Source organism: Schistocerca cancellata, chromosome 2 (assembly GCF_023864275.1).
Source record: "Schistocerca cancellata isolate TAMUIC-IGC-003103 chromosome 2, iqSchCanc2.1, whole genome shotgun sequence".
Classification (NCBI taxonomy): Eukaryota; Metazoa; Arthropoda; class Insecta; order Orthoptera; family Acrididae; genus Schistocerca; species Schistocerca cancellata.
In genome coordinates, this window is record NC_064627.1 from 1106182835 (window position 1) to 1106208093 (window position 25259).

At 45.3% G+C, this 25259-nt stretch overlaps 1 protein-coding gene across 2 annotated transcripts in view; it reads right to left on the reverse strand.

The window, feature by feature from the left end:
* Positions 1-25259, reverse strand: part of LOC126163122 (adenylyl cyclase 78C-like) — an 812464-nt gene that overhangs the window by 342527 nt on the left and 444678 nt on the right. For both annotated transcript variants that reach the window (XM_049920046.1, XM_049920045.1), the window contains exon 5: positions 18242-18440. In XM_049920046.1, coding sequence (XP_049776003.1) covers positions 18242-18440 — 199 coding nt within the window. The remainder of the gene's footprint in view (positions 1-18241; positions 18441-25259) is intronic.

The following is a 25259-nucleotide window of genomic DNA, read 5'->3' on the forward strand; positions in this document are numbered from 1 at the left end:
ACCCTTTTTAATCCAAGCCCTTCGTTCTTCGTCTCCCACCCCTCTTGGCTCTTGTACTTAGGGTATATTACCCGTCCCTCCCTACACCTTCCCCGTATTTTTCTCAGAATTTAGAACATCTTGCAACATTTTACATTGTCGAATGCTTTTTACAGGTCTACAAATCACACGAACTTGTCTTGATTTTTCTTTAGTCCTGCTTCCATTATCAACCGCAACGTCAGAGTTCCCTTTCTGGTACCTTTACCTTTCCTAAAGCCAAGCTGATCGTCAAATAACACATCCTCAATTTTCTTTTCCATTCCTCTGTATATTATTCTTGTCAGCAATTTGGATGCATGAGCTCTTAAGCTGATTATACGATAGTTATCGCACTTTCCAGCTCTTGCAGTCCTCCGAATATAATACCGTACGATAAGACCGCTGCAGCGGATAGCTGAATACCGAAATGACCGCCATGGGTTGGAGACTGGTGGAGTGTAATTGGAGAATTGTCATTACTGCCGTGTCTGCCTTCTGGAGATCGTTAGAAGGAGGGGAACTGATCTTCTTTCCGAGTACGTAGTTTGGTATGCATACCAGTCAGTATTGTAGGTGTCTCATCGTATAAAAATCATATTCAGTGTCGACAAAATACAAGTGGCCTGAAAAATACGCAACCTATAGCAACGTACAGGTAGCGCCTGCTTCCCTACAACCCTCCATACAGCCAAGTACCGCCAGCAGCCGCCTTCCTCGCTCGCTCGCTCGCTCGCCACACGTACTTCGGCGATCGCAGGAAAACTAGTCCGGTTGAGACATAAACAGGCGGGACTGTTTTCCAGCGGTAGGCACGCTTCCTGGTGGCTCTATTCTCGCCTCAGGGGGCGCGGCAAGCTCTGTCACGTGTCTCCAAGCACCGGTGCTGTATTCGTCTTAATCCGGCTATAAAGCTCGCCGCTCGGCTGGTCCACGGAAGTTAATGCACTCCGTGGCCAAGCGGCGACCGTCCGGCCCTTAATATGGAGCTCCCTTCGCCATAGGGAGTCACTCCCTGGCCAATTGCTGGACGTCCACAGTCCCTCCATAAGGAGTTCCGCTACCCGAGCGCACTGTTACCTAAGGACTGACGTTCGTCCACATTCGAAGGCCGAGGACTGCAACGTCGGCCTCGTATTCAAACCGCTGGAGCATCACTGAGTGCCAGAGTGCCTCTTCTGCACCCTCTAGAATACACCCCCACCACCATCTTCGAGCTATTGCCCCGCTGGACACCACCTACTTCGGACTTTGCCAACCGTGAGACCATCAAGGAGTCCCTCCTCCGCATCAGTTCACCGATGTCACCTCCGTCATCATCTTCATGCTCCCTGCAGTTCGGCGCTCGACCATACCACTGATTTCGTCCACCTACAACCATTACCAGGAACTGTGAAACTTCATTGTAGATGACCACCAGCTGTTTATTTTTGTGCTCAATGCTACCCATTTAGAGCAGTAGACCATTATCGAGCCGAGGCTTGAGGGACATACAAAATCTTTAAAGTGCACATGCCACCATATACTGCCAAAATATAAATTATGGCACTAAATGACGTAGAAATTACCTACAAAGCGTAACCATCTTGTCAATGACAAAATTGACGTGAACGTCTTCAGCGTAGATGAAAAAACATAGCTTCTATTACAATAAATAATCTCCAAAAGGCACACATATGTAGGAGACGTGCAAAAGACTATCGTAGATTTCAAACTGAAGAAAACTGTAATGGACTCATAATAAAAAGGTTCTTTTTTTTTAACATCAAATATCAAAGGCAAATTGCTATGAATCTTGGACAAAGATCGTAAGAGAGTATCTGTAACCGTAAAATAGATTATATATACATATCACAGGTGCATGTCAGGTCTTTGGAGTAATTTGAAGTACAAAGGTTTAACAACGATGTAAAGAGTGAAGTGGCTTAACGATAAACGTACTTAACAAACGGTATCGACAAAGCATAATCACAAAAACTCATACGGTGAGATGATATGTGTGGTGAAGGAAAGCTTTAGAAAACACATAATGTTAAATTAATAAAAAGTAAATGGGAAATCATCGAATGAACCTCCTTTAAGGTTATATGTCATACATTAATGAATCTGAGGGAATAGTGTTTTTTAATTATTTCAGTCAAATGAGCATGTTAACAGTGGGGTCCCAGACAGTGTCATCATAATAAAGGGATTTTGTATCACATCAATCTTTTAATAATATAAACAGTCGAGTAGCTATTGCAAAACGTATTAACATTGTCAAAATAGGAAACATATAAAGGGATGCCTTAAGTAAACAAAAGTCAAAAAAATATGTAATAAAACAACGTGTAATTACCTATAAAGTCATGTCTCATAAATAAAAAGGGAATATGAAGATCTAGAGATGATATCTAAAGGTTATATCTAAAGGTTACAATATAAATTGGACATTAATTTACAGAAAAATTAGATACAGCATGAAATGCAGATATGGGAGGCGGAAGGGGGTCCAGGCGCTTTGATTGAAATTTTTAGATGTCAGGAATATATGTTATTGCCATTACTAGGAAACTACAGTGCTCAGCGACGTACTCCAAGCTGATACAAGGCTCGCACCTAAGAACTATTGTTATGTTGTTCACTGTGCATCCAGTTTCGCACCAAGAGACTATTATCACGTTTGTTCACCGACTTAATAAAGTTCCGTATCTAGTAGCGTGTCGTTTCCACTCACTCACGAACACAAAACAACACAATATACATCATCTGCTCCACGTGCATGAAATTCTTTGATGACCGATTTTGTTTGGCACACACTGTAGCTTCCACAAAGCTCTTACCAACCGCAGGAAGCGTGAATCCAATGCAGTTTCTTGTATCCTGTTATAACGTAAGACGGCTAAACGGCTACTTAGGCTCTGTAACGTTATTGACGTTTACCAGTGAAGTGTGAACATACACTCCTGGACATTGAAATAAGAACACCGTGAATTCATTGTCCCAGGAAGGGGAAACTTTATTGACACATTCCTGGGGTCAGATACATCACATGATCACACTGACAGAACCACAGGCACATAGACACAGGCAACAGAGCATGCACAATGTCGGCACTAGTACAGTGTATATCCACCTTTCGCAGCAATGCAGGCTGCTATTCTCCCATGGAGACGATCGTAGAGATGCTGGATGCAGTCCTGTGGAACGGCTTGCCATGCCATTTCCACCTGGCGCCTCAGTTGGACCAGCGTTCGTGCTGGACGTGCAGACCGCGTGAGACGACGCTTCATCCAGTCCCAAACATGCTCAATGGGGGACAGATCCGGAGATCTTGCTGGCCAGGGTAGTTGACTTACACCTTCTAGAGCACGTTGGGTGGCACGGGATACATGCGGACGTGCATTGTCCTGTTGGAACAGCAAGTTCCCTTGCCGGTCTAGGAATGGTAGAACGATGGGTTCTATGACGGTTTGGATGTACCGTGCAGTATTCAGTGTCCCCTCGACGATCACCAGTGGTGTACGGCCATTGTAGGAGATCGCTCCCCACACCATGATGCCGGGTGTTGGCCCTGTGTGCCTCGGTCGTATGCAGTCCTGATTGTGGCGCTCACCTGCACGGCGCCAAACACGCATACGACCATCATTGGCACCAAGGCAGAAGCGACTCTCATCGCTGAAGACGACACGTCTCCATTCGTCCCTCCATTCACGCCTGTCGCGACACCACTGGAGGCGGGCTGCACGATGTTGGGGCATGAGCGGAAGACGGCCTAACGGTGTGCGGGACCGTAGCCCAGCTTCATGGAGACGGTTGCGAATGGTCCTCGCCGATACCCCAGGAGCAGCAGTGTCCCTAATTTGGCGGGAAGTGGCGGTGCGGTCACCTACGGCACTGCGTAGGATCCTACGGTCTTGGCGTACATCCGAGCGTCGCTGGGGTCCGGTCCCAGGTCGACGGGCACGTGCACCTTCCGCCGACCACTGGCGACAACATCGATGTACTGTGAAGACCTCATGCCCCACGTGTTGAGCAATTCGGCGGTACGTCCACCCGGCCTCCCGCATGCCCACTATACGCCCTCGCTCAAAGTCCGTCAACTACACATACGGTTCACGTCCACGCTGTCGCGGCATGCTACCAGTGTTAATGACTGCGATGGAGCTCCGTATGCCACGGCAAACTGGCTGACACTGACGGCGGCGGTGCACAAATGCTGCGCAGCTAGCGCCATTCGACGGCCAACAGCGCGGTTCCTGGTGTGTCCGCTGTGCCGTGCGTGTGATCATTGCTTGTACAGCCCTCTCGCAGTGTCCGGAGCAAGTATGGTGGGTCTGACACACCGGTGTCAATGTGTTCTTTTTTCCATTTCCAGGAGTGTATTTTTCGTAAAACCGTGCTTTACTTATCAACAATGTTGTTCACATCGCAAAACTTCTCACCCGCACCAAGTGTCTTCGCAGACTCTCCGTTAAGCAAACACGCTGAATTTACATTAACATCAACTCCTGTCGGCAGAATCTCGCACAGGTGCCAATAATTGCTGCCGTTTTGTCCCAACAGGCTATACATGGCATCTCAGTTTTCGACCTGGATTAATCTAAAGTTTTGCTTGTTCGGAAACTTTTATCTCCCTGACGCCTAATTAGGAACTGACCTGAAACACATCGCACTTACGCACACGATAAATCAACCTTCCTCATCTTCGTGTCATATAAAAACTTCCGAGAGGCGTACTCGCTTGGAAACGGTGTATGTATTATTACATCAGCGCCTACAGTTGCTGCGCCTTTTTTCCATCCACAGAAAATTGGAAATTTGTGGTAAGTGCTATGGGATCAAACTGCTGAGATCATCGGTCCCTAGGCTTACACACTACTTAATCTAACTTACGTATGGACAACACACACACCCATGTCCAAGGGAGGACTCGAACCTCCGACGGGGGGAAGCCGCACGAACCGTGGCAAGGCGCCCTAGACCACGCACGGCCCATCTACAGAGACATCACGGAAACATACATTGGTTTAAGTTGGAGCACAGGACCAACTTTATGCATGCGATTCCTATTCTTAATGTCAGACATGAAAAGTTTGATGTATAGTAAACATACAGAAAGAAAAAAAAAGATGTAGAGGAGCGAAAATATTGTGAATTGGAAAATATAGTTAAGTTATTGTCTCTGCTAAGAAATCCAGCAAAAATACATGAACTGCAAGCGAAGATCAGGAAATGGTCCACTCCTGCTATTTGTCCTAATATTTCGAGATTTGCCCAATCGAAATTGATAGGCGTTTTCGCAAGTGCTGTGGGAGAGGTCGCGAATCGTGTCTCAGTAGTAAACGGTATCTGCATATAACCAAGAATATACTTGGGATCGAAATGTACCCTGGGAACTCTGAGGTCTGCTCACCTCGCTCCGCATTAATTAATTACTTAGAGTCACCACCCAACGAAGTTGGAAAATTCAGTCATAAGAAAGGGAATTATTCACTTCTTCGATCCATATTAATTATATATCCATCATTGATTTCATCAGCTGGTCACTTAAAAAAAAGTCAAATTATTAATGAAGTATCTTCCTTCCGGTTGAGAGGTAACAAGAAGTTAAGTCTCGACACAATATTCTAGATTCTTATTGAGAAACGAAAAGAATTAGCCTACAAAAACTGTTGCGCATAGGAAAACTCGAGGTTTGATTTACCATGCTTATTCTAATAAGGGCCGGCCGCGGTGGTCTCGCGGTTCTAGGCGCGCAGTCCGGAACCGCGCGACTGCTACGGTCGCAGGTTCGAATCCTGCCTCGGGCATGGATGTGTGTGATGTCCTTAGGTTAGTTAGGTTTAAGTAGTTCTAAGTTCTAGGGGACTGATGACCAAAGCTGTCAAGTCCCATAGTGCTCAGAGCCATTTGAACCATTCTAATAAGGAAGTGGAGTTGCCGTTGCCTGCATTTACTTTCTGATATCATTACAACGAACAGTATGTTGGATACTGGGCACTTCACGAACATAGTTCATACAAAATTTGGGAAGGATCTGATAAACTAACACATACTCTAAGTTCACGCTAAAAGAATACAGACTGAAGGAAGTCAGCCTTTCACCACATGACTAGAGACCACGAAGTTCATGCCTCCCAGTACACTGAGGTTAGATATGAAATGGTACACAGCATTCACAAACAAAGTAAGCTTATGCACAAAAGTGGGTGCAAGATTTTGTAAGTAGGCTGTTTAGATTTTTATGTAGGTAACGCCACGTAGGACTCTGTATGAAAATCACTGACTGTCCTGTGTGCAGTCTGTGGCTGGTTGGCATTGTTTGAATATTTGCTTGTGTAGAGTTGAGCAGTTGGATGTGAACAGCGCGTAGCGTTGTGCAGTTGGAGGTGAGCCGCCAGCAGTGGTGGATGTGGCGAGAGAGATGGCAGAGTTTTGAGAGCGGACGATCTGGATGTGTGTCCGTCAGAAAAAGGAAATTTGTAAGACTGGATGTCATGAACTGATATATATATATACTGCCAGCTAAATAAAAGATTCTAACTACTGAAGGCACTAACTACTCATTGGCATAGTTAGCAAATGAAAGATTTTTATGGAGAAAAAAAAAGTATTTACCCTAATAGTGTTCAAAAGTCATTATATATATATATATATATATATATATATATATATATATATATATAATGACTTTTTATTTACCCTAATAGTGTTCAAACACACATATATATATATATATATATATATATATATATATAATGACTTTTGAACACTATTAGGGTAAATACATTTTTTTTTCTCCATAAAAATCTTTCATTTGCTAACTATGCCAATGAGTAGTTAGTGCCTTCAGTAGTTAGAATCTTTTATTTAGCTGGCAGTATTGGCGCTCGCTGTACTGCAGTACTTCGAGTAACGAAGATTTTTGTGAGGGAAGTGATTCATGAAAGGTATAGGATGTTGTTAGTCAGGGCCATTCTTTTGTAGGGATTGTTGAAAGTCAGATTGCGTTGCGTAAAAATATTGTGAGTCAGTTTATTGATGATCAAAATAAGTAAAGAGAGAAATGTCTGAGTACGTTCAGTTTTGCTCAGCTGTTTGAAAACGTAAGAGGTTTTCCAGCACTGTCATTTATAAATTTTTCTAAGGGGATGCTTCAATTTAACAAAATGGAACGATCGAAAATTTTCTAAATATTTATGAGATAAATTAATTTATAAATATGTGCCTCGATTAGAAATGTCCAAATCAACTGCGAAGGAAGTTAGCAAATGTTAAAGAAAGGCAGCTGACTGCCCAACGGACTCATCTGTGCACGTGGGCTATAAGAACAAAGCAAATACTCGAAAACTGGAGTTTAACGCAACAAAGTCACACAAAAACATTAAACTGCAATGAACATTTACTATCACACGAGTTCGCCGTAGAAAATACGATTGGACGGTGCTGAGGGCACACAGAAGGAATTTGTGACCACATGTGGTGCCATACAAAAGAAAGTTCATAACACTAAAACGGAACTGAGTTTATGACAAGAATTGAAACCACATTCACACGAGGCTACATTCACGCGCATATTCTCTTACAGAAACGGTTCTCTTAAGACGTCAGAACCTCTTGGTGGAGTTCATTTCCATGTCAAGTTCTAGTAAGACAAAGTAAGTCAGAAAAAGCTAACAAACCCCGAAAACTACACCATTTTATATTTTGAATAAACTATAAACTACCATTCTGTGTCTATAGCTCTGAAATAAATAAAATTATAATACTTCAGTAACCTGAAGACTTACACAATTGACATTCTAAGACGAAGTCCCTAGTCTAACTCTTAAAGTTGTGATATCTTCTCATCAACAGCCTAGCGCCAAGTGCTCTATCACGCTCCTCGAATAATGAACCCCCAGATAAGTAGAACTGACCAGAGGGCTCCTTTCCGCCACCAACCTAACACCATTAGAAAGACCACTTGGAAAGCACAAATCACTTTGCTTTACCTGAATCCACTAAGTTAGCCACCCTGTATCTACAGCAGAGAGCAAAGTGCTGTACGACTATTACTGAATTACTAAATACCAGACACACAAATTCACTCGCTCCACATTCACTCACTCGTTCACACAGACGGTAAAAGAGGAAGGAAAATGTGTAAGCACAATATATAAATCACATAAATAGGATTGAGGGCCTGCATGGCACATAAATATGCATATATAAATACGTCAGAGAGATGCAGAAAAGAGTTTGTCTGCAACGTTCCGTTAATTTATCATCAGAGAAGCATGTCCCACTTATCAGTTTTCTCGTTGGTTGGGCAAAGAAATGTACTAATAATTCGAGGTAAATCTGAGAAAGACTACATGTAACATTTCCGACAGAGATGTTTGAAAAGCCGATCACCTGATAAATGGAGACCAGGGTAGCACATTGCTGTAAAGGTACACTCATGCCTGAAAGTAATAATGCACCTTGTTAAAATGCGATTTAGTGAAACATGGTTGACACAAGCGCAGCAAACAGGTCATTCTAGAGGACAGTACCACGTACGAAGACTGAACAGGGTGCCTTCTTCCATCTCTCTTGTTCAGTCTGCAGTTTGGTGCTCGCTCCTAGAAACTTCTTCCATTTGACGCAAGATCTGATTCAGCTTCAAGCTGATAGTTTGCTGGAGTAGGGAGCAAATCCATAGATTTGCTTCATCGACTGACTCATTTTTCTACAGATAATTGTTAGCTCATTCAGACAAAGGTGGATAAAACTAAAGAAAATAAAAAAATCTAGCACACTTGTCTTGATTTAATTCCATGTCATACATGATCATTTTTTGGGGTAAGCCATTAAGCCAAGCTAAGGTTTTCCAAGTAGAAAAGCGTACATTACGAATTTGTGAACTAACATCCTCCAGAGGCCTTTTCAACTAACTACCGCTTATCAGTATACCTTTTCCTTAACGACGTTTTGTTACAAATGATATCTTTTGAGACCAACAGCTCAGTTCATGGAATCAGTAGTAGAAATAAGAGAAATACTAACAGAGATTTAAAGACAATTTGGCCCAGAAAGGTGTCCACTATTCAGGAACACAAATTTTCAATAACTTGCCAATAACCATAATTCAGAATGAGATTTTCACTCTGCAGCGGAGTGTGCGCTGATATGAAACTTCCTGGCAGATTAAAACTGTGTGCCCGACCGAGACTCGAACTCGGGACCTTTGCATTTCGCGGGCAAGTGCTCTACCAACTGAGCTACCGAAGCACGACTCACGCCCGGTACTCACAGCTTCGGTAGCTCAGATGGTAGAGCACTTGCCCGCGAAATGCAAAGGTCCCGAGTTCGAGTCTCGGTCGGGCACACAGTTTTAATCTGCCAGGAAGTTTCAACCATAATTCAGTTTCTATAATTCAGTTGAAGAGGAGCCTAAAGGTTCTATTGGTGACCAACCCCTTCTACTCCATTGACGAGTTTCGTAATAGAATCGATTGATGTGTGTATATTATTGATAATATCAAAGAATGTATTACGGCTAAGCTGGTGGAATGTTCACGTGGTACTGTCGTGAGCACTGCGGAAAGAGATAGGACAGTGAAACTACCACTAGGCGTTAAATGGTTAGCCGTCACGACCCTTCACAGAACCTGGGATTCGGAGGCTTGTCTGCCCTGTAAAGGAGGACAGATGGTGATCTGTGGCATTTCTGCCGAAAGAGCACAGTGCTGGTGCTCGCACAAGTATTTCGGAAAGCACAGTTCATCGTACATTGTTGAACATGGAGATCTGCATTAGACCACCCCTGTGTGGTCACATGTTGACCTAACGACATCGACAATTGAGATTGCAATGGGCACAGTACCGTCGGGATTCGACTGTCGATCTATGGAAACGTGTCGGCTCTTCGGGTGAATCACATGTTTTCTATACTAGATCGCTAGTAGTCCCCAAAAGCGCCGTCATTGAGGTGAACGGCGGCTGGAAACGCGCATGGCGCCACTGATGCAGGCTGGGAAGCAGCATTATGCTATCGGAGGCAATGTCCTGCGCTTACATGGGACCTGTGGTAGTAATAGGAGAGACGCTGAGAGCTGCGAAACACCTGCATCCCTTCATGCTTATGTCTCTCCCGACGGTGATTCCGTGTTTCAGCAGTATAATGTCTTGGACTCAGAACAGTGCTAGAGTGGTCTGAGTGAACAAAAGTTGATGTCTCGGAGACCAAATCTGCCTCGTGTAAATTCTATGGAAACCATCTTGGTCGCTATCGGGAGCCATCACCGCGTACGTAAATCAGCGGCCCGTTGTTTACGCGAATTACATGACCTGTGCGTAGATATCTAATGCCACATACCTCCACAAACCTACCAACGAACTGCCCGATCCCTGATTCGCAGAATCAGTGGTGTATATCGTTCCAAAGACGGACAAACAAGCTACACTCCTGGAAATTGAAATAAGAACACCGTGAATTCATTGTCCCAGGAAGGGGAAACTTTATTGACACATTCCTGGGGTCAGATACATCACATGATCACACTGACAGAACCACAGGCACATAGACACAGGCAACAGAGCATGCACAATGTCGGCACTAGTACAGTGTATATCCACCTTTCGCAGCAATGCAGGCTGCTATTCTCCCATGGAGACGATCGTAGAGATGCTGGATGTAGTCCTGTGGAACGGCTTGCCATGCCATTTCCACCTGGCGCCTCAGTTGGACCAGCGTTCGTGCTGGACGTGCAGACCGCGTGAGACGACGCTACATCCAGTCCCAAACATGCTCAATGGGGGACAGATCCGGAGATCTTGCTGGCCAGGGTAGTTGACTTACACCTTCTAGAGCACGTTGGGTGGCACGGGATACATGCGGACGTGCATTGTCCTGTTGGAACAGCAAGTTCCCTTGCCGGTCTAGGAATGGTAGAACGATGGGTTCGATGACGGTTTGGATGTACCGTGCACTATTCAGTGTCCCCTCGACGATCACCAGTGGTGTACGGCCAGTGTAGGAGATCGCTCCCCACACCATGATGCCGGGTGTTGGCCCTGTGTGCCTCGGTCGTATGCAGTCCTGATTGTGGCGCTCACCTGCACGGCGCCAAACACGCATACGACCATCATTGGCACCAAGGCAGAAACGACTCTCATCGCTGAAGACGACACGTCTCCATTCGTCCCTCCATTCACGCCTGTCGCGACACCACTGGAGGCGGGCTGCACGATGTTGGGGCGTGAGCGGAAGACGGCCTAACGGTGTGCGGGACCGTAGCCCAGCTTCATGGAGACGGTTGCGAATGGTCCTCGCCGATACCCCAGGAGCAACAGTATCCCTAATTTGCTGGGAAGTGGCGGTGCGGTCCCCTACGGCACTGCGTAGGGTCCTACGGTCTTGGCGTGCATCCGTGTGTCGCTGCGGTCCGGTCCCAGGTCGACGGGCACGTGCACCTTCCGCCGACCACTGGCGACAACATCGATGTACTGTGGAGACCTCACGCCCCACGTGTTGAGCAATTCGGCGGTACGTCCACCCGGCCTCCCGCATGCCCACTATACGCCCTCGCTCAAAGTCCGTCAACTGCACATACGGTTCACGTCCACGCTGTCGCGGCATGCTACCAGTGTCAAAGACTGCGATGGAGCTCCGTATGCCACGGCAAACTGGCTGACACTGACGGCGGCGGTGCACAAATGCTGCGCAGCTAGCGCCATTCGACGGCGAACACCGCGGTTCCTGGTGTGTCCGCTGTGCCGTGCGTGTGATCATTGCTTGTACAGCCCTCTCGCAGTGTCCGGAGCAAGTATGGTGGGTCTGACACACCGGTGTCAATGTGTTCTTTTTTCCATTTCCAGGAGTGTATTATGCAGGTGGTCATAATGTTTTGGCTCATCAGTGTATGCGCGTATCTCTATCCCATGACCTTGCCACGTCAGTGTAGTAGACATTTATGTTGAATGTTTTTGTATGTGTGTAAGGGGGTTATTTTATTACGAGACTTAATATGGAATAGCCTCTCACGCTGTGGACCCTTTATATTCTACATCTGCATCTACATACATACTCCGCAATCCACCATACGGTGCGTGGCGGAGGGTACCTCGCACCACAACTACCATCTTCTCTCCCTGTTCCACTCCCAAACAGAACGAGGGAAAAATGACTGCCTATATGCCTCTGTACGAGCCCTAATCTCTCTTATCTTTGTGGTCTTTCCACGAAATGTAAGTTGGCGGCAGTAAAATTGTACTGCAGACAGCCTCAAATGCTGGTTCTCTAAATTTCCTCAGTAGCGATTCACGAAAAGAACGCCTCCTTTCCTCTAGAGACTCCCACCCGAATTCCTGAAGCATTTCCGTAACACTCGCGTGATGATCAAACCTACCAGTAACAGATCTAGCTGCCCGCCTCTGAATTGCTTCTATGTGCTCCCTCAATCCGACACGATAGGGATACCAAACGCTCGAGCAGTACTCAAGAATAGGTTGTATTAGTGTTTTATAAGCGGTCTCCTTTACAGATGAACCACATCTTCCCAAAATTCTACCAACGAACCGAAGACAACTATCCCCCTTCCCCACAACTGCCATTACATGCTTTTCCCACCTCATATCGCTCTGCAATGTTACGCCCAAATATTTAATCGACGTGACTGTGTCAAGCGCTACACTACTAATGGAGTATTCAAGCATTACAGGATTCTTTTTCCTATTCATCTGCATTAATTTACATTTATCTACATTTAGAGTTAGCTCCCATTCTTTACACCAATCACAAATCCTGTCCGAGGCATCTTGTATCCTCCTACAGTCACTCAACGACGATACCTTCCCTTACACCACAGCATCATCAGCAAACAGCCGTACATTGCTATTCACCCTATCCAAAAGTTCATTTATGTAGATAGAAAACAACAGCGGATCTACCACACTTTCCTGGGGCACTCCAGACGATACCCTCACCTCCGACGAACACTCACCGTCGACGACAAGTTCTACCTGTAGCTAGGCATCCTACACCGACATGTTCTAAATGTATATTGGTGTGTCTGACCATCGCTATGGAGTTCCTAAAGCAGCCAACACGCTGCTTTTCGTCGACTTAAAATGAGCTGCTCTCACTTTCAGCACTGCGCCTTGCGTATACGGACTTGCATATAAGGCTACGGCAAACCCAACACACTGATGATTCCTCTGAAGACAGTGGCATAGTTCGGTCTTTATCTGTGCTACATAACGACGTACGATAGCCTCATTTTAGCGCGAGCGCTCTGTTTCCAGGAGGTGAGCGAGAGCGTCTGCTGGTGCTCGACTAGCCGCCTCCTGAACAGACGTCTGATAATGGATGAAAAAGCACCTCTAGTCTTCGTCTTTTCAGCTATTCGGGCCTCTTATACAGCATATTCGGAGAGGTTTAAGAGACACATTTTTCATCCAATCATTCCCATACAACCGATGTCTAAGGAGAAAGCTCCTTGCTGAACCCAGACCCGCAGGAAAGACAGTGCTGTTGAATGTGCGACTGTGGCGGGGTAGTAGTGTGGATACTCGTATTTTATTTCTGAGTAACCGGTATTTTGGGACATGTGTTTGGTCTTGGTTATAACATGATTTCCTTCATTTTTTACGCATAACCGGGTAAAAATACCGTCATACCAGTTTGCCATAGCAGCACTGTTAAAATTCTTTGTTTTTAAATAAATCTTTTTATATTAGGAGCAATGTTTATTCTTAAAATTTCTATCGTTTTGAAATATTGGGTGCCTATAGAAAAAGGGAAAGGGATAATGGGAAGCGTGATCAGTCCCATTTTAATAACAATGCACACGGTTGTAAACTACCAACGAATCTATACAGCATTTCTGAGACAGTGATGCAACTTTTTCCGTATGGCGTGATCTATTACACGGAACGAGTGTACGTTGCAGTGGGCATGACTTACTCCCACGTGATCTGTACGGTAGTTTGTCGCTGACGTCCTCGGTTGATTGCAGAATTCCACCATCCTTAGTCTTGAAGTGCGGTGAAGTACACAGCTTCATTAGCCTTAGCAGATTGAGAACGAACTTGCGACATCATATAAGGAGAAAACATCCCAACTGTCCTTGCAGGAGAAGGTAAATTTCATTGACAGACCTATAATTGTATTGAAGTGTTATGAACTTGGAATCATAACTGAAGCCTTAATTTTAGTGTTGCTTCAGGGTGAAAAAGTAATGTTGCCAGCGAAGTCATCAATTTGTGACTTGCTATCGCCGTCCCAGTGACCATCTCCTTAATCTTCGTCATCTTTGCTGAAGACAATGCCACAGCTTCAATCCCATATCGATCGAGATGTACTACTCCTCCACCTTCATTACAATTTTTCAATATTTGATCGAAATCTACGTCTGCAATTGGAAATAATAGCAAATAGAAAATCGAAAATGGGTTTTTTCAAAAACAGATTATTTTGTGAACACAGAAAACGGTATTTGTTACACAATATAGATTTATTTAATCTTCACATGTGACACGTTTCGCCTGTTCTAGACATCACCAAACGGTCTGGGGACATTAGAAACTTGTATAAGTTTTAAACTGCTATTAGAGGCAATAATAAATGTATAAATTAAAAATAACAAGAGGAAGACGTATACCGATTGGACTATGCAGCACAGGGTCACATTTGTGTTTCAGGCAGTGGTGACGGTTATAAGTTTCGGCTCATAAAATACTGCATCTTAAATGAGCTTACCGATAAAAATTCCTGCTAATCGTAACCAAGGCGTCGAAAGCAATTAAGAGTCCCATAGAAGTGGGAGGCAAAAGCCAGAAAGCCACAGTCAATGGCTCATTACGTCACCTTGAAGCATCACGGCAAAAGGTAACGACAGTAGCATGTAGAAAAGTACTAAAGCGTGCAAGGGGTACCTAACTTAGGCAAATAATCATATTCAGTGAGCAGAAAAAGCTGTACTTTGCACTCGTGAGTTTTTTCTGCTCACTGTATATGCCTATTTGCCTAAGTTACGTACCCCTTGCACGCTTTAGTAGTTTTCCTTTTGCTACTGTCGTTACTTTTTTCCGTAATGCTTCAAGGTTATGTAATGAGGCATTGGCAGTGGCTATCTGGGTATTACCTCCCAGTTCTTTGGGACTCTTAATCACGTTTGACGCCCTAGTTGGTAGTAGGAAGAATTTTGCAGCTCTCTGGCTGTTACTTCCCAGTTCTATGGGCTCTTTAATTACATGCGATGCTTTGGTTACGATTAGCAAGATTTTTTTATTGATAAGCCTAGTTAAGGCGCAATTAGCAATTTATACTTATACCATTCCGTAAGGACTTGGAAGAGCGGTTGAACGGAATGGACAGTATCTTGAAAGAAGGATATAAGATGAACATCAACAAAAGCAAAACGAGAATAATGGAACGTAGTCGAATTAAATCACGTGATGCTGAGGGAATTATATGAGAAACTGGCACACTTAAAGTAGTAAAATGAGTTTTGTTATTTGGGAAGCAAAATAACTGATGATGGTCGAAGAAGGGAGGATATAAAATGTAGTCTGGCTATGGCAAGAAAACTGTTTCTGAAGAAGAGAAATTTGTTAACGTCGAGTGTAGATTTGAGTGTCAGGAAGTCCATTCTGAAAAGTATTTGTATGGAGGGTAGTCATGTATGGAAGTGAAACATGGACGATAAACAGTATAGACAAGAAGAGAATAGAAGCATTTGAAATGTGGTGCTAAGGAAGAGTGCTGAAGATTAGATTGCTAGATCATGTAACTAATGAGGAGGTACTGATAGAATTGGAGAGAAGAGAAATTTGTGGCACAATCTGACGAAAAGACGGGATCGATTGGTAGGACACATTCTGTGGCATCAAGGGAGCACCAATTTAGTACTGGAGGGAAGCGTGTCAGGTAAAATTCGTAGAGGGAGACGAGGAGGTGAATACAGTTACCAGATTCAGAGGGATGTAGGTTGCAGTAGTTACTCGGAGATGAAGAGGCTTGCACAGGCTAGAGTAGCATGGAAAGCTGCATCAAACCAGCCTTTGGACCGAAGATCGCAACAACAACAACCATTCTGTAATTTTTCCAGACTGTCTGTGATGCCTAGAACAGGCGAAACGCATCATATGTGAAGATTAAATAAACCTGTCTTGTGCAGCAGAGACAGTTATTTCTGTTCCAAATACCTATCACGGTTTCTGCTGTGGCCTTTTCCACCAGATATCACGGCGCCTAGAGTATCAGCAACCAAACTGACAGCCTGCAGCCGCGGGTTGCCCGCTTCGCAGGCACACCGAAGCACTACACAACCGACAGGCAATATTGATGAACGGCCACAACAACAACAACACAGTAAAGACACCAGCGACCACCAGGGGCCACTACCGGCCCACATAAACATAAGGAAGAGGTCGCTGCAGATTCCGGAACTATTTTCACATATCAAACCACGTGATAGAAAACAGTTCCGAGGTACTCATCCGCCGAAGCACTATAAAGCCCGGCGCTCGGGCGCACATCGCAGTTCACCGACCGCCAGCAGACGTGGATAACTGCCGTCCCGGCAGCCCGGCTTGGATCTTCTCGCTGATCTCTGGATTAGGCTTGGTATATCCAAGAAGTCTCTAGCGAAGATCATCATCATCATCATCATCATTTAAGACTGATTATGCCTTTCAGCGTTCAGTCTGGAGCATAGCCCCCCTTATACAGTTCCTCCATGACCCCCTATTCAGTGCTAACATTGGTACCTCTTCTGATATTAAACCTATTACTTCAAAATCATTCTTAACCGAATCCAGGTACCTTCTCCTCGGTCTGCCCCAACTCCTCCTACCCTCTACTGCTGAATCCATGAATCTCTTGGGTAACCTTGCTTCTCCCATGTGTGTAACATGACCCCACCATCTAAGCCTGTTCGCCCTGACTGCTACATCTATAGAGTTCATTCCCAGTGTTTCTTTGATTTCCTCATTGTGGACACCCTCCTGCCATTGTTCCCATCTACTAGTACCTGCAATCATCCTAGCTACTTTCATATCCATAACCTCAACCTTGTTGATAAGGTAACCTGAATCCACCCAGCTTTCGCTCCCATACAACAAAGTTGGTCGAAAGATTGAACGGTGCACAGATAACTTAGTCTTGGTACTGACTTCCTTCTTGCAGAAGAGAGTAGATCGTAGCTGAGCGCTCACTGCATTAGCTTTGCTACACCTCGCTTCCAGTTCTTTCACTATGTTGCCATCCTGTGAGAATATGCATCCTAAGTACTTGAAACCGTCCACCTGTTCTAACTTTGTTCCTCCTATTTGGCACTCAATCCGTTTATATTTCTTTCCCACTGACATCACTTTCGTGTTGGAGATGCTAATCTTCATACCATAGTCCTTACATTTCTGATCTAGCTCTGAAACATTACTTTGCAAACTTTCAATCGAATCTGCCATCACAACTAAGTCATCCGCATATGCGAGACTGCTTATTTTGTGTTCACATATCTTAATCTCACCCAGCCAGTCTATTGTTTTCAACATATGATCCATAAATAATATGAACAACAGTGGAGACAGGTTGCAGCCTTGTCTTACCCCTGAAACTACTCTGAACCATGAACTCAATTTACCGTCAACTCTAACTGCTGCCTGACTATCCATGTAAAGACCTTTAATTGCTTGCAAAAGTTTGCCTCCTATTCCATAATCTTGTAGAACAGACAATAACTTCCTCCTAGGAACCCGGTCATATGCCTTTTCTAGATCTATAAAGCATAGATACAATTCCCTGTTCCACTCATAACACTTCTCCATTATTTGCCGTAAGCTAAAGATCTGGTCTTGACAACCTCTAAGAGGCCTAAACCCACACTGATTTTCATCCAGTTGGTCCTCAACTAATACTCGCACTTTCCTTTCTCCGGCGGAGACTAGTAGGAAATTATTTGAGTTGTTTTCTATATCATTCTTGTATGTAGTTGTGATTCGAAGACGGATCACTGTTTTGTGTTGGCGTTATACTTGGAGAATTTGTTTTGGTTAATTGAACAGTCCAATAAATTGTTTTCGGACTTTGATCGTTAGTTTCTTCTGCTTACGCAGACATATCAGTTTCCACTGCGGTAGTCAACAGGTACTGTGAGCGGTTTTAACAGGCAGTTTAAAATGGAGACGGAAAGAACCGGTATAACCGAAAACCCGTCGTTTCGGCGATAATCGCCATCCATGCGGTTGCGTACGTGAGAGGTGCGGTACTCACCGGAGAGCAGCAACTTCTCCTGGCGGTCGTTCTCCTTCTGGGTGCGGCAGCGCGTCTCCATGGAGCGGTGGGTCTCCAGGAAGGCTTTGCGCTGGCCGCGGTCCGTCAGGTACTTGGTGTACATACCGGCGAAGTTCACCGCCACGTACAGCATAGCATTCGTGCACAGCTGCAGCAGCACCGAGTGCAGGTCCACCACCTGCAACCACAACGCGCTGCTTTCACCCTCTGGTCTCAAACGCGGTGGCTGGCTGGCTGGTCGGTTTCGGAGTAGGGGACCAAACAGCGAGGTCATCGGTCCCGTCGGATTAAGGAAGGTTGGGGAAGGAAATCGGCCGTACCCTTTCAGTGACCTATCCAGGAATTCGCCTGAAGTGAATTAGGGAACACAAGCTATGACATGGTCGCGAATGGAACACTGACCCGAAAATGTAGAATAAATGTCTTTTATTTCACGTCTGTGGTCTCAGACTACCGGTTTCGGTCAGCAATGACCGTCTTCAGATCTGTTTAATAAAAATATGTCCTGATATACTGGAGCCATACTGGCATCATCAAATGCTAAACAAAAAATCAGCGCCAGCATTGTCACACATACACTCCTGGAAATGGAAAAAAGAACACATTGACACCGGTGTGTCAGACCCAACATACTTGCTCCGGACACTGCGAGAGGGCTGTACAAGCAATGATCACACGCACGGCACAGCGGACACACCAGGAACCGCGGTGTTCGCCGTCGAATGGCGCTAGCTGCGCAGCATTTGTGCACCGCCGCCGTCAGTGTCAGCCAGTTTGCCGTGGCATACGGAGCTCCATCGCAGTCTTTGACACTGGTAGCATGCCGCGACAGCGTGGACGTGAACCGTATGTGCAGTTGACGGACTTTGAGCGAGGTCGTATAGTGGGCATGCGGGAGGCCGGATGGACGTACCGCCGAATTGCTCAACACGTGGGGCGTGAGGTCTCCACAGTACATCGATGTTGTCGCCAGTGGTCGGCGGAAGGTGCACGTGCCCGTCGACCTGGGACCGGACCGCAGCGATGCACGGATGCACGCCAAGACCGTAGGATCCTACGCAGTGCCGTAGGGGACCGCACCGCCACTTCCCAGCAAATTAGGGACACTGTTGCTCCTGGGGTATCGGCGAGGACCATTCGCAACCGTCTCCATGAAGCTGGGCTACGGTCCCGCACACCGTTAGGCCGTCTTCCGCTCACGCCCCAACATCGTGCAGCCCGCCTCCAGTGGTGTCGCGACAGGCGTGAATGGAGGGACGAATGGAGACGTGTCGTCTTCAGCGATGAGAGTCGCTTCTGCCTTCGTGCCAATGATGGTCGTATGCGTGTTTGGCGCCGTGCAGGTGAACGCCACAATCAGGACTGCATACGACCGAGGCACACACGGCCAACACCCGGCATCATGGTGTGGGGAGCGATCTTCTACACTGGCCGTACACCACTGGTGATCGTCGAGGGGACACTGAATAGTGCACGGTACATCCAAACCGTCATCGAACCCATCGTTCTACCATTCCTAGACCGGCAAGGGAACTTGCTGTTCCAACAGGACAATGCACGTCCGCATGTATCCCGTGCCACCCAACGTGCTCTAGAAGGTGTAAGTCAACTACCCTGGCCAGCAAGATCTCCGGATCTGTCCCCCATTGAGCATGTTTGGGACTGGATGAAGCGTCGTCTCACGCGGTCTGCACGTCCAGCACGAACGCTGGTCCAACTGAGGCGCCAGGTGGAAATGGCATGGCAAGCCGTTCCACAGGACTACATCCAGCATCTCTACGATCGTCTCCATGGGAGAATAGCAGCCTGCATTGCTGCGAAAGGTGGATATACACTGTACTAGTGCCGACATTGTGCATGCTCTGTTGCCTGTGTCTATGTGCCTGTGGTTCTGTCAGTGTGATCATGTGATGTATCTGACCCCAGGAATGTGTCAATAAAGTTTCCCCTTCCTGGGACAATGTATTCACGGTGTTCTTATTTCAATTTCCAGGAGTGTATATAAATAATAGTATACACAATAGTGGTCTTGTAAGCGTCACTACTGTTCAAAAATTGCTTACAAAACACTTGTAAGACCGATTTTAAGTATTCCTCGTCAGTCTGAGAAACTTACCAGGTTACAGTAATAAGACAGAGAAGATTCAACGTAGAACATCGTGTGGCAACCTCGAGAGCCATACGGAGATGTTCAACAATCACCAGAGTGTAAGGATAAATATACAGTGTATCGAATCTAGAGATGGGCAAACTCGTTCATCCTTGGGAACGATCGGGTGATCAAAAAGTAAGTATAAATTTGAAAACTTAATAAACCACGGAATAATGTAGACAGAGAGGTAAAAATTGACACACATGCTTGGAATGACACGGGGTTTTATTAGAACCACCCCATATTGCTAGACGCGTGAAAGATCTCTTGCGGGAGTCGTTTGGTGATGATCGTGTGCTCAGCCGCCACTTTCGTCATGCTTGGCCTCTCAGGTCCCCAGACCTCAGTCCGTGCGATTATTGCCTTCGAGGTTACCTGAAGTCGCAAGTGTATCGTGATCGACTGACATCTCTAGGGATGCTGAAAGACAACATCCGACGCCAATGCCTCACCATAACTCCGGAAATGCTTTACAGTGCTGTTCACAACATTTTTTCCTCGACAATAGCTATTGTTGGGGAATGATGGAGGACATATTGAGCATTTCCTGTAATGAATATCATCTTTGCTTTGTCTTACTTTGTTATGCTAATTATTGCTTTTCTGATCAGATGAAGCGCCATCTGTCGGACATTTTTGAACTTTTGTATTTTTGTATTATTTTGTTCTAATAAAACCCCATGTCATTCCAAGCATTCGTGTCAATTTGTACCTCTCTATCTACATCATTCCGCGATTTATTCAGTTACCAAATTTAATCTGAGTTTTTGATCACCCAGTAGTTCACTGATGATCGCTCTTTTTTGGGAACCGTTCATTTTTACTAGTTCACTGTTCATTTGTGCTTGGTGTATGGTTCTTATGAAAAACTGAAAATTTGTAGCATAGGTGACTGAAGATGGAAGGCGCCAAGAGGGGGCACTTGCCTCCCTCCTAGAGTAAAGAGTTTTTATTCATAACAGAATTATCACACAATTGTAGCTTTCGTGATTCAGCAAAACCTCTCATTTAGCCAACTGTAGCGTTATGTAGCTCATCGCAGTGAAGTAATATAAGGTGGCGCACGAGAAACCGACCCCGAGTACAGACTGATCGCCAATTACGCACTATATGTTGATCGCTACGAGCAGAAGATATAAACATGTAATAATTAGGCAGTAAAGAAGTAACAAATACGCTAGTGCAAACAACTTCGAAACAATAGATGACGACTGGTGGGCGACATTGAACAGTATAGTACTCGGGGCAAATTTTACGTCCGCCACCCTGTACCATTGAAATGATATTGTGGGAGTTATCATATTCTGTTTACAAAATGTGACAGCATTCACTTGATTGCGAAGCGCGGGCTTCATTCTGTTGCAAGTCGGTTTGCCTACCATAACAATGAACATGCTCTTTTACCTTGGATCAAAAAAAGATGGGAAATGGTCACTCGTGTGTGCCGTGCGAACGTCCTTTGTATGTGTAAAACAAAAAAAAATGCCTTTTTACAAATATTTCTTCTGCTGTTTATCGAAGTAGTTACGTAAGCTGATATGCCGTTTTGTTACCTGAAAAGATGTATGTATTACACACCACGTAATTTTTATGAAATTTACGTAATTATAAAATACATTTGAAACGTCCCCTTTGAACAATTATACAAGACTGTGCTTAAACTGACATACAATATTTTTAGCGCAACGCAATCTGACTTTCGAAAATCCCTACAAAAGAATGGCCCTGACTAACGTTAACCTATACCTTTCACAAATCACTTACCTCACAAAAATCTTCGTTACTCAAGCTACAGCAATACAGCGAGCGCCACTACTGCCAGCTAAATAACAGATTCAAACTACGGAAGGCACTAACTACTAGTAAGCATAGTTAGCAAATGAAAGATTTTAATAGAGAACAAACAATGTATTTACCTTAACAGTCATAATATATACAGCAGTTCATGACATCCATTTTTAGAAATTTCAAAACTGCGCCATTTCTCTCCCCACATCCACCACTGCTGGCGGCTCACCTCCAACTGCGCAACGCTACGCGCTGTTCACATCGAGCTGCCCAACACTACAATGGCAGACAACAATGCAAACTAGCCACAGACTGCACACAGCACAGCCAGTGATTTTCATACAGAGAGCGCTACGTGGCGGCGGCGTTACCAATATAAGAACCTAAACAGCCTACATATAAGAACCTAAACAGCCTACTTACACATTTTAATTACCGGTCATGGACGCTGAATGGAATACGAAAAGAACCAGAAGTTCAGAGTTCAAAAAAAGTTTGAAACATGCAGAATGGGCGTGCGCAGTGAACAAAACGAATAACAACTCGATACTGAACTGACTATGAGCAGTCGGCAGTGGAACTGCGACGAGTGGCCACGCGAAGAAGGACGAGTCCGGCCGAACGAGACCGAGACAGAGAGGCGAACGGGACCGAAGCTGGAACGAGACCGGCCGACGTGCCGTTGCGGGAACGAGACCGACCGCTTCTCATTCCCGGGAACTACAAGCAGAAAACAGCGACCGAAGTGAACTATGAAAGACCGTTTCTTAGAATTCGTTCCTCTCTCGTTCCGTTCATCTTGATGAACCGTTCGTTTGGACCCGTTACTTCACGAACGACCCATCTTTAATCGAATGTTACCCTCACCCACATGTTCTGAACCCAAGATGGTCTAACAATACAAACCCAAAGCAAAATGCGACATTCGACGACCTACTCCAAAATGCCACTGAAGCTATAGCAGGTCGATAGGCCTTGTCTCTGAGAGGCAAAATAAGCGGAAGTAGAAGGTAGTTGACTTGCGGGGTCTGCTCATGGAGGAGCAAGTTCGAGCCTGGGTGCGGCCACCTTGGCGCGAATAATGGCGCGAAGTATTTATTTTGTGGTTGATGTTGTGCAATAAGAGTCAACATATTCTTCTTCATGGCTGTCGAACGCAGTCTTAAAAGACAGTGGCTAACTCAAGTGCAAATATGAATAGCGTGCTTAAGCTTGCACTCCGAGTGAACTTTAGATCGAGTTGGGGACATTGTCGGGAAGATATCGGATGGTTATAATTAAAGTGCAGGTACTCACGGAGATCCAGTGTCGGCTGCAACAATCGTACAGCAGCGAAACTTGTGAGATACACTAATACGTTAATGAGGAACCGATTTACGCTGAAAAAAATTAGTTCCAATTTTGGCCACCAGGTGAAAATCTCGCGCTGTACATTATCTGAGGGTATGACATGGTAGGAATTACATTGCTGCATTGAGAATGCGTGGCCGACTTAAAGGTCTGAGGAGAGGCTTTACTTCATTAAATGGTTTAAAGAAGATGACAATGAAATTCTAAAACACTCAGAGAGCTTGGTACCTGAAAGAGAAAGGTTGCTATTGCTGTGACTGGCCATGCAGCAGTGCCCCAGGTAGCGCTAGTCCTCGTGCAGTGTACAAGAATTGTTCATCCTATGGTCGAGAGCACGGAAAGTTGTACAGTCTATATTACTTCATGCTCCACAACAACGTTCTGAATTTGCTCTTCGGTTTCCAGCACGTTGATGACATGTGGCCGAGCAATGTTCTATGGAGTGTCGAGGCACATTCTACTCTACAAGGTGCAGTGAATAAACTGAAATCCCCAATTTGGGCACCGTAAACAGCGTGTTGTGCATGAAGGGCATCAGATCCCTGCTGGCAGAGCACAACTGTGTGGAAACCACTGTTTTCAAGCAAGATGAGGCAACACCTCAGGTCGCTCACCCAATGAAAGACCTGCTTAATGCACCCTTCCACGGACGTGTTATCTGCAGAGATTTTCCAAGTGCATGACCTGCGAGATCATCTGATCTGAATGCAAGTGACTTTTGGCTCCGGGGATTTTCCAGACGTGTGGTCTGCAACATCATCTGATTTGAGTCCATACTTTCGGCTCTGGGGATATCTGAAGGAAAGAGTTTACCAGGGACAAGTTCGGTCTCTACCTCCATCTGAAGACCAGTATAAAGGAAAACGTTGCTCAGCTTCCACCGGAACTACTGCGAACAACTGTTGATTACGCCGTTTTACGGATGCACCATCTCGTCAACGTTTCCGGTGTTCGTACTGAACGAACTGTGTAAGCGGCAGTTAATAATAAAATCAACTTTATGCTTTTCTCACTTGTTCTACCGTTTCTGCACATGTCCCATTCCTAACCCATTAAGTATGGAAACATTTACATACGTCTGCCTTGCAGTAACCGCCCCAGATTTGCACCTAGTAGCCAAAATGAGAACTTCTTTCTTTTTTCAGTGGCGATTGGCTCCGTACTAAAGCATTAGAATATCTGTCACGTTTCGCTGCCATACGTTGATTACAGCCCACGCTGGACTTCCGTCAGTAGCTGTGCTTTAATTATAACCATCCGGTATAATAAACCCAGTGTTGACCGATAACTGTTCAATTTGAAGATCCTTTTCCATAATGGTATGTTTATCGAGTCCATTGTATTGAAGATCGGCAATAGGAGTCAGAAAGGACGCGTGTGACGTAGGCACATGATTATGGAAGTTATTAGAGTGATACGTGTATACTCGTACTTCGGGAGTAAGTTCGTCTGGAAATACTGTCGATGAACAGTCCGATACCGAAACAATACGACAACAAACAACACGTCCACAAATAAACAGTTGACAAAATCGCCGAAACGACTGGCGAGTTGCTAGTGCCAGACACTCAAATAGAGCCATTGTACGTCACAAAAGGGTTTAATATCTAAATTCCAGAATCATAGGGCCGGCCGGAGTGGCCGAGCGGTTCTAGGCGCTTCAGTCTGGAACCGCGCGACCGCTACGGTCGCAGGTTCGAATACTGC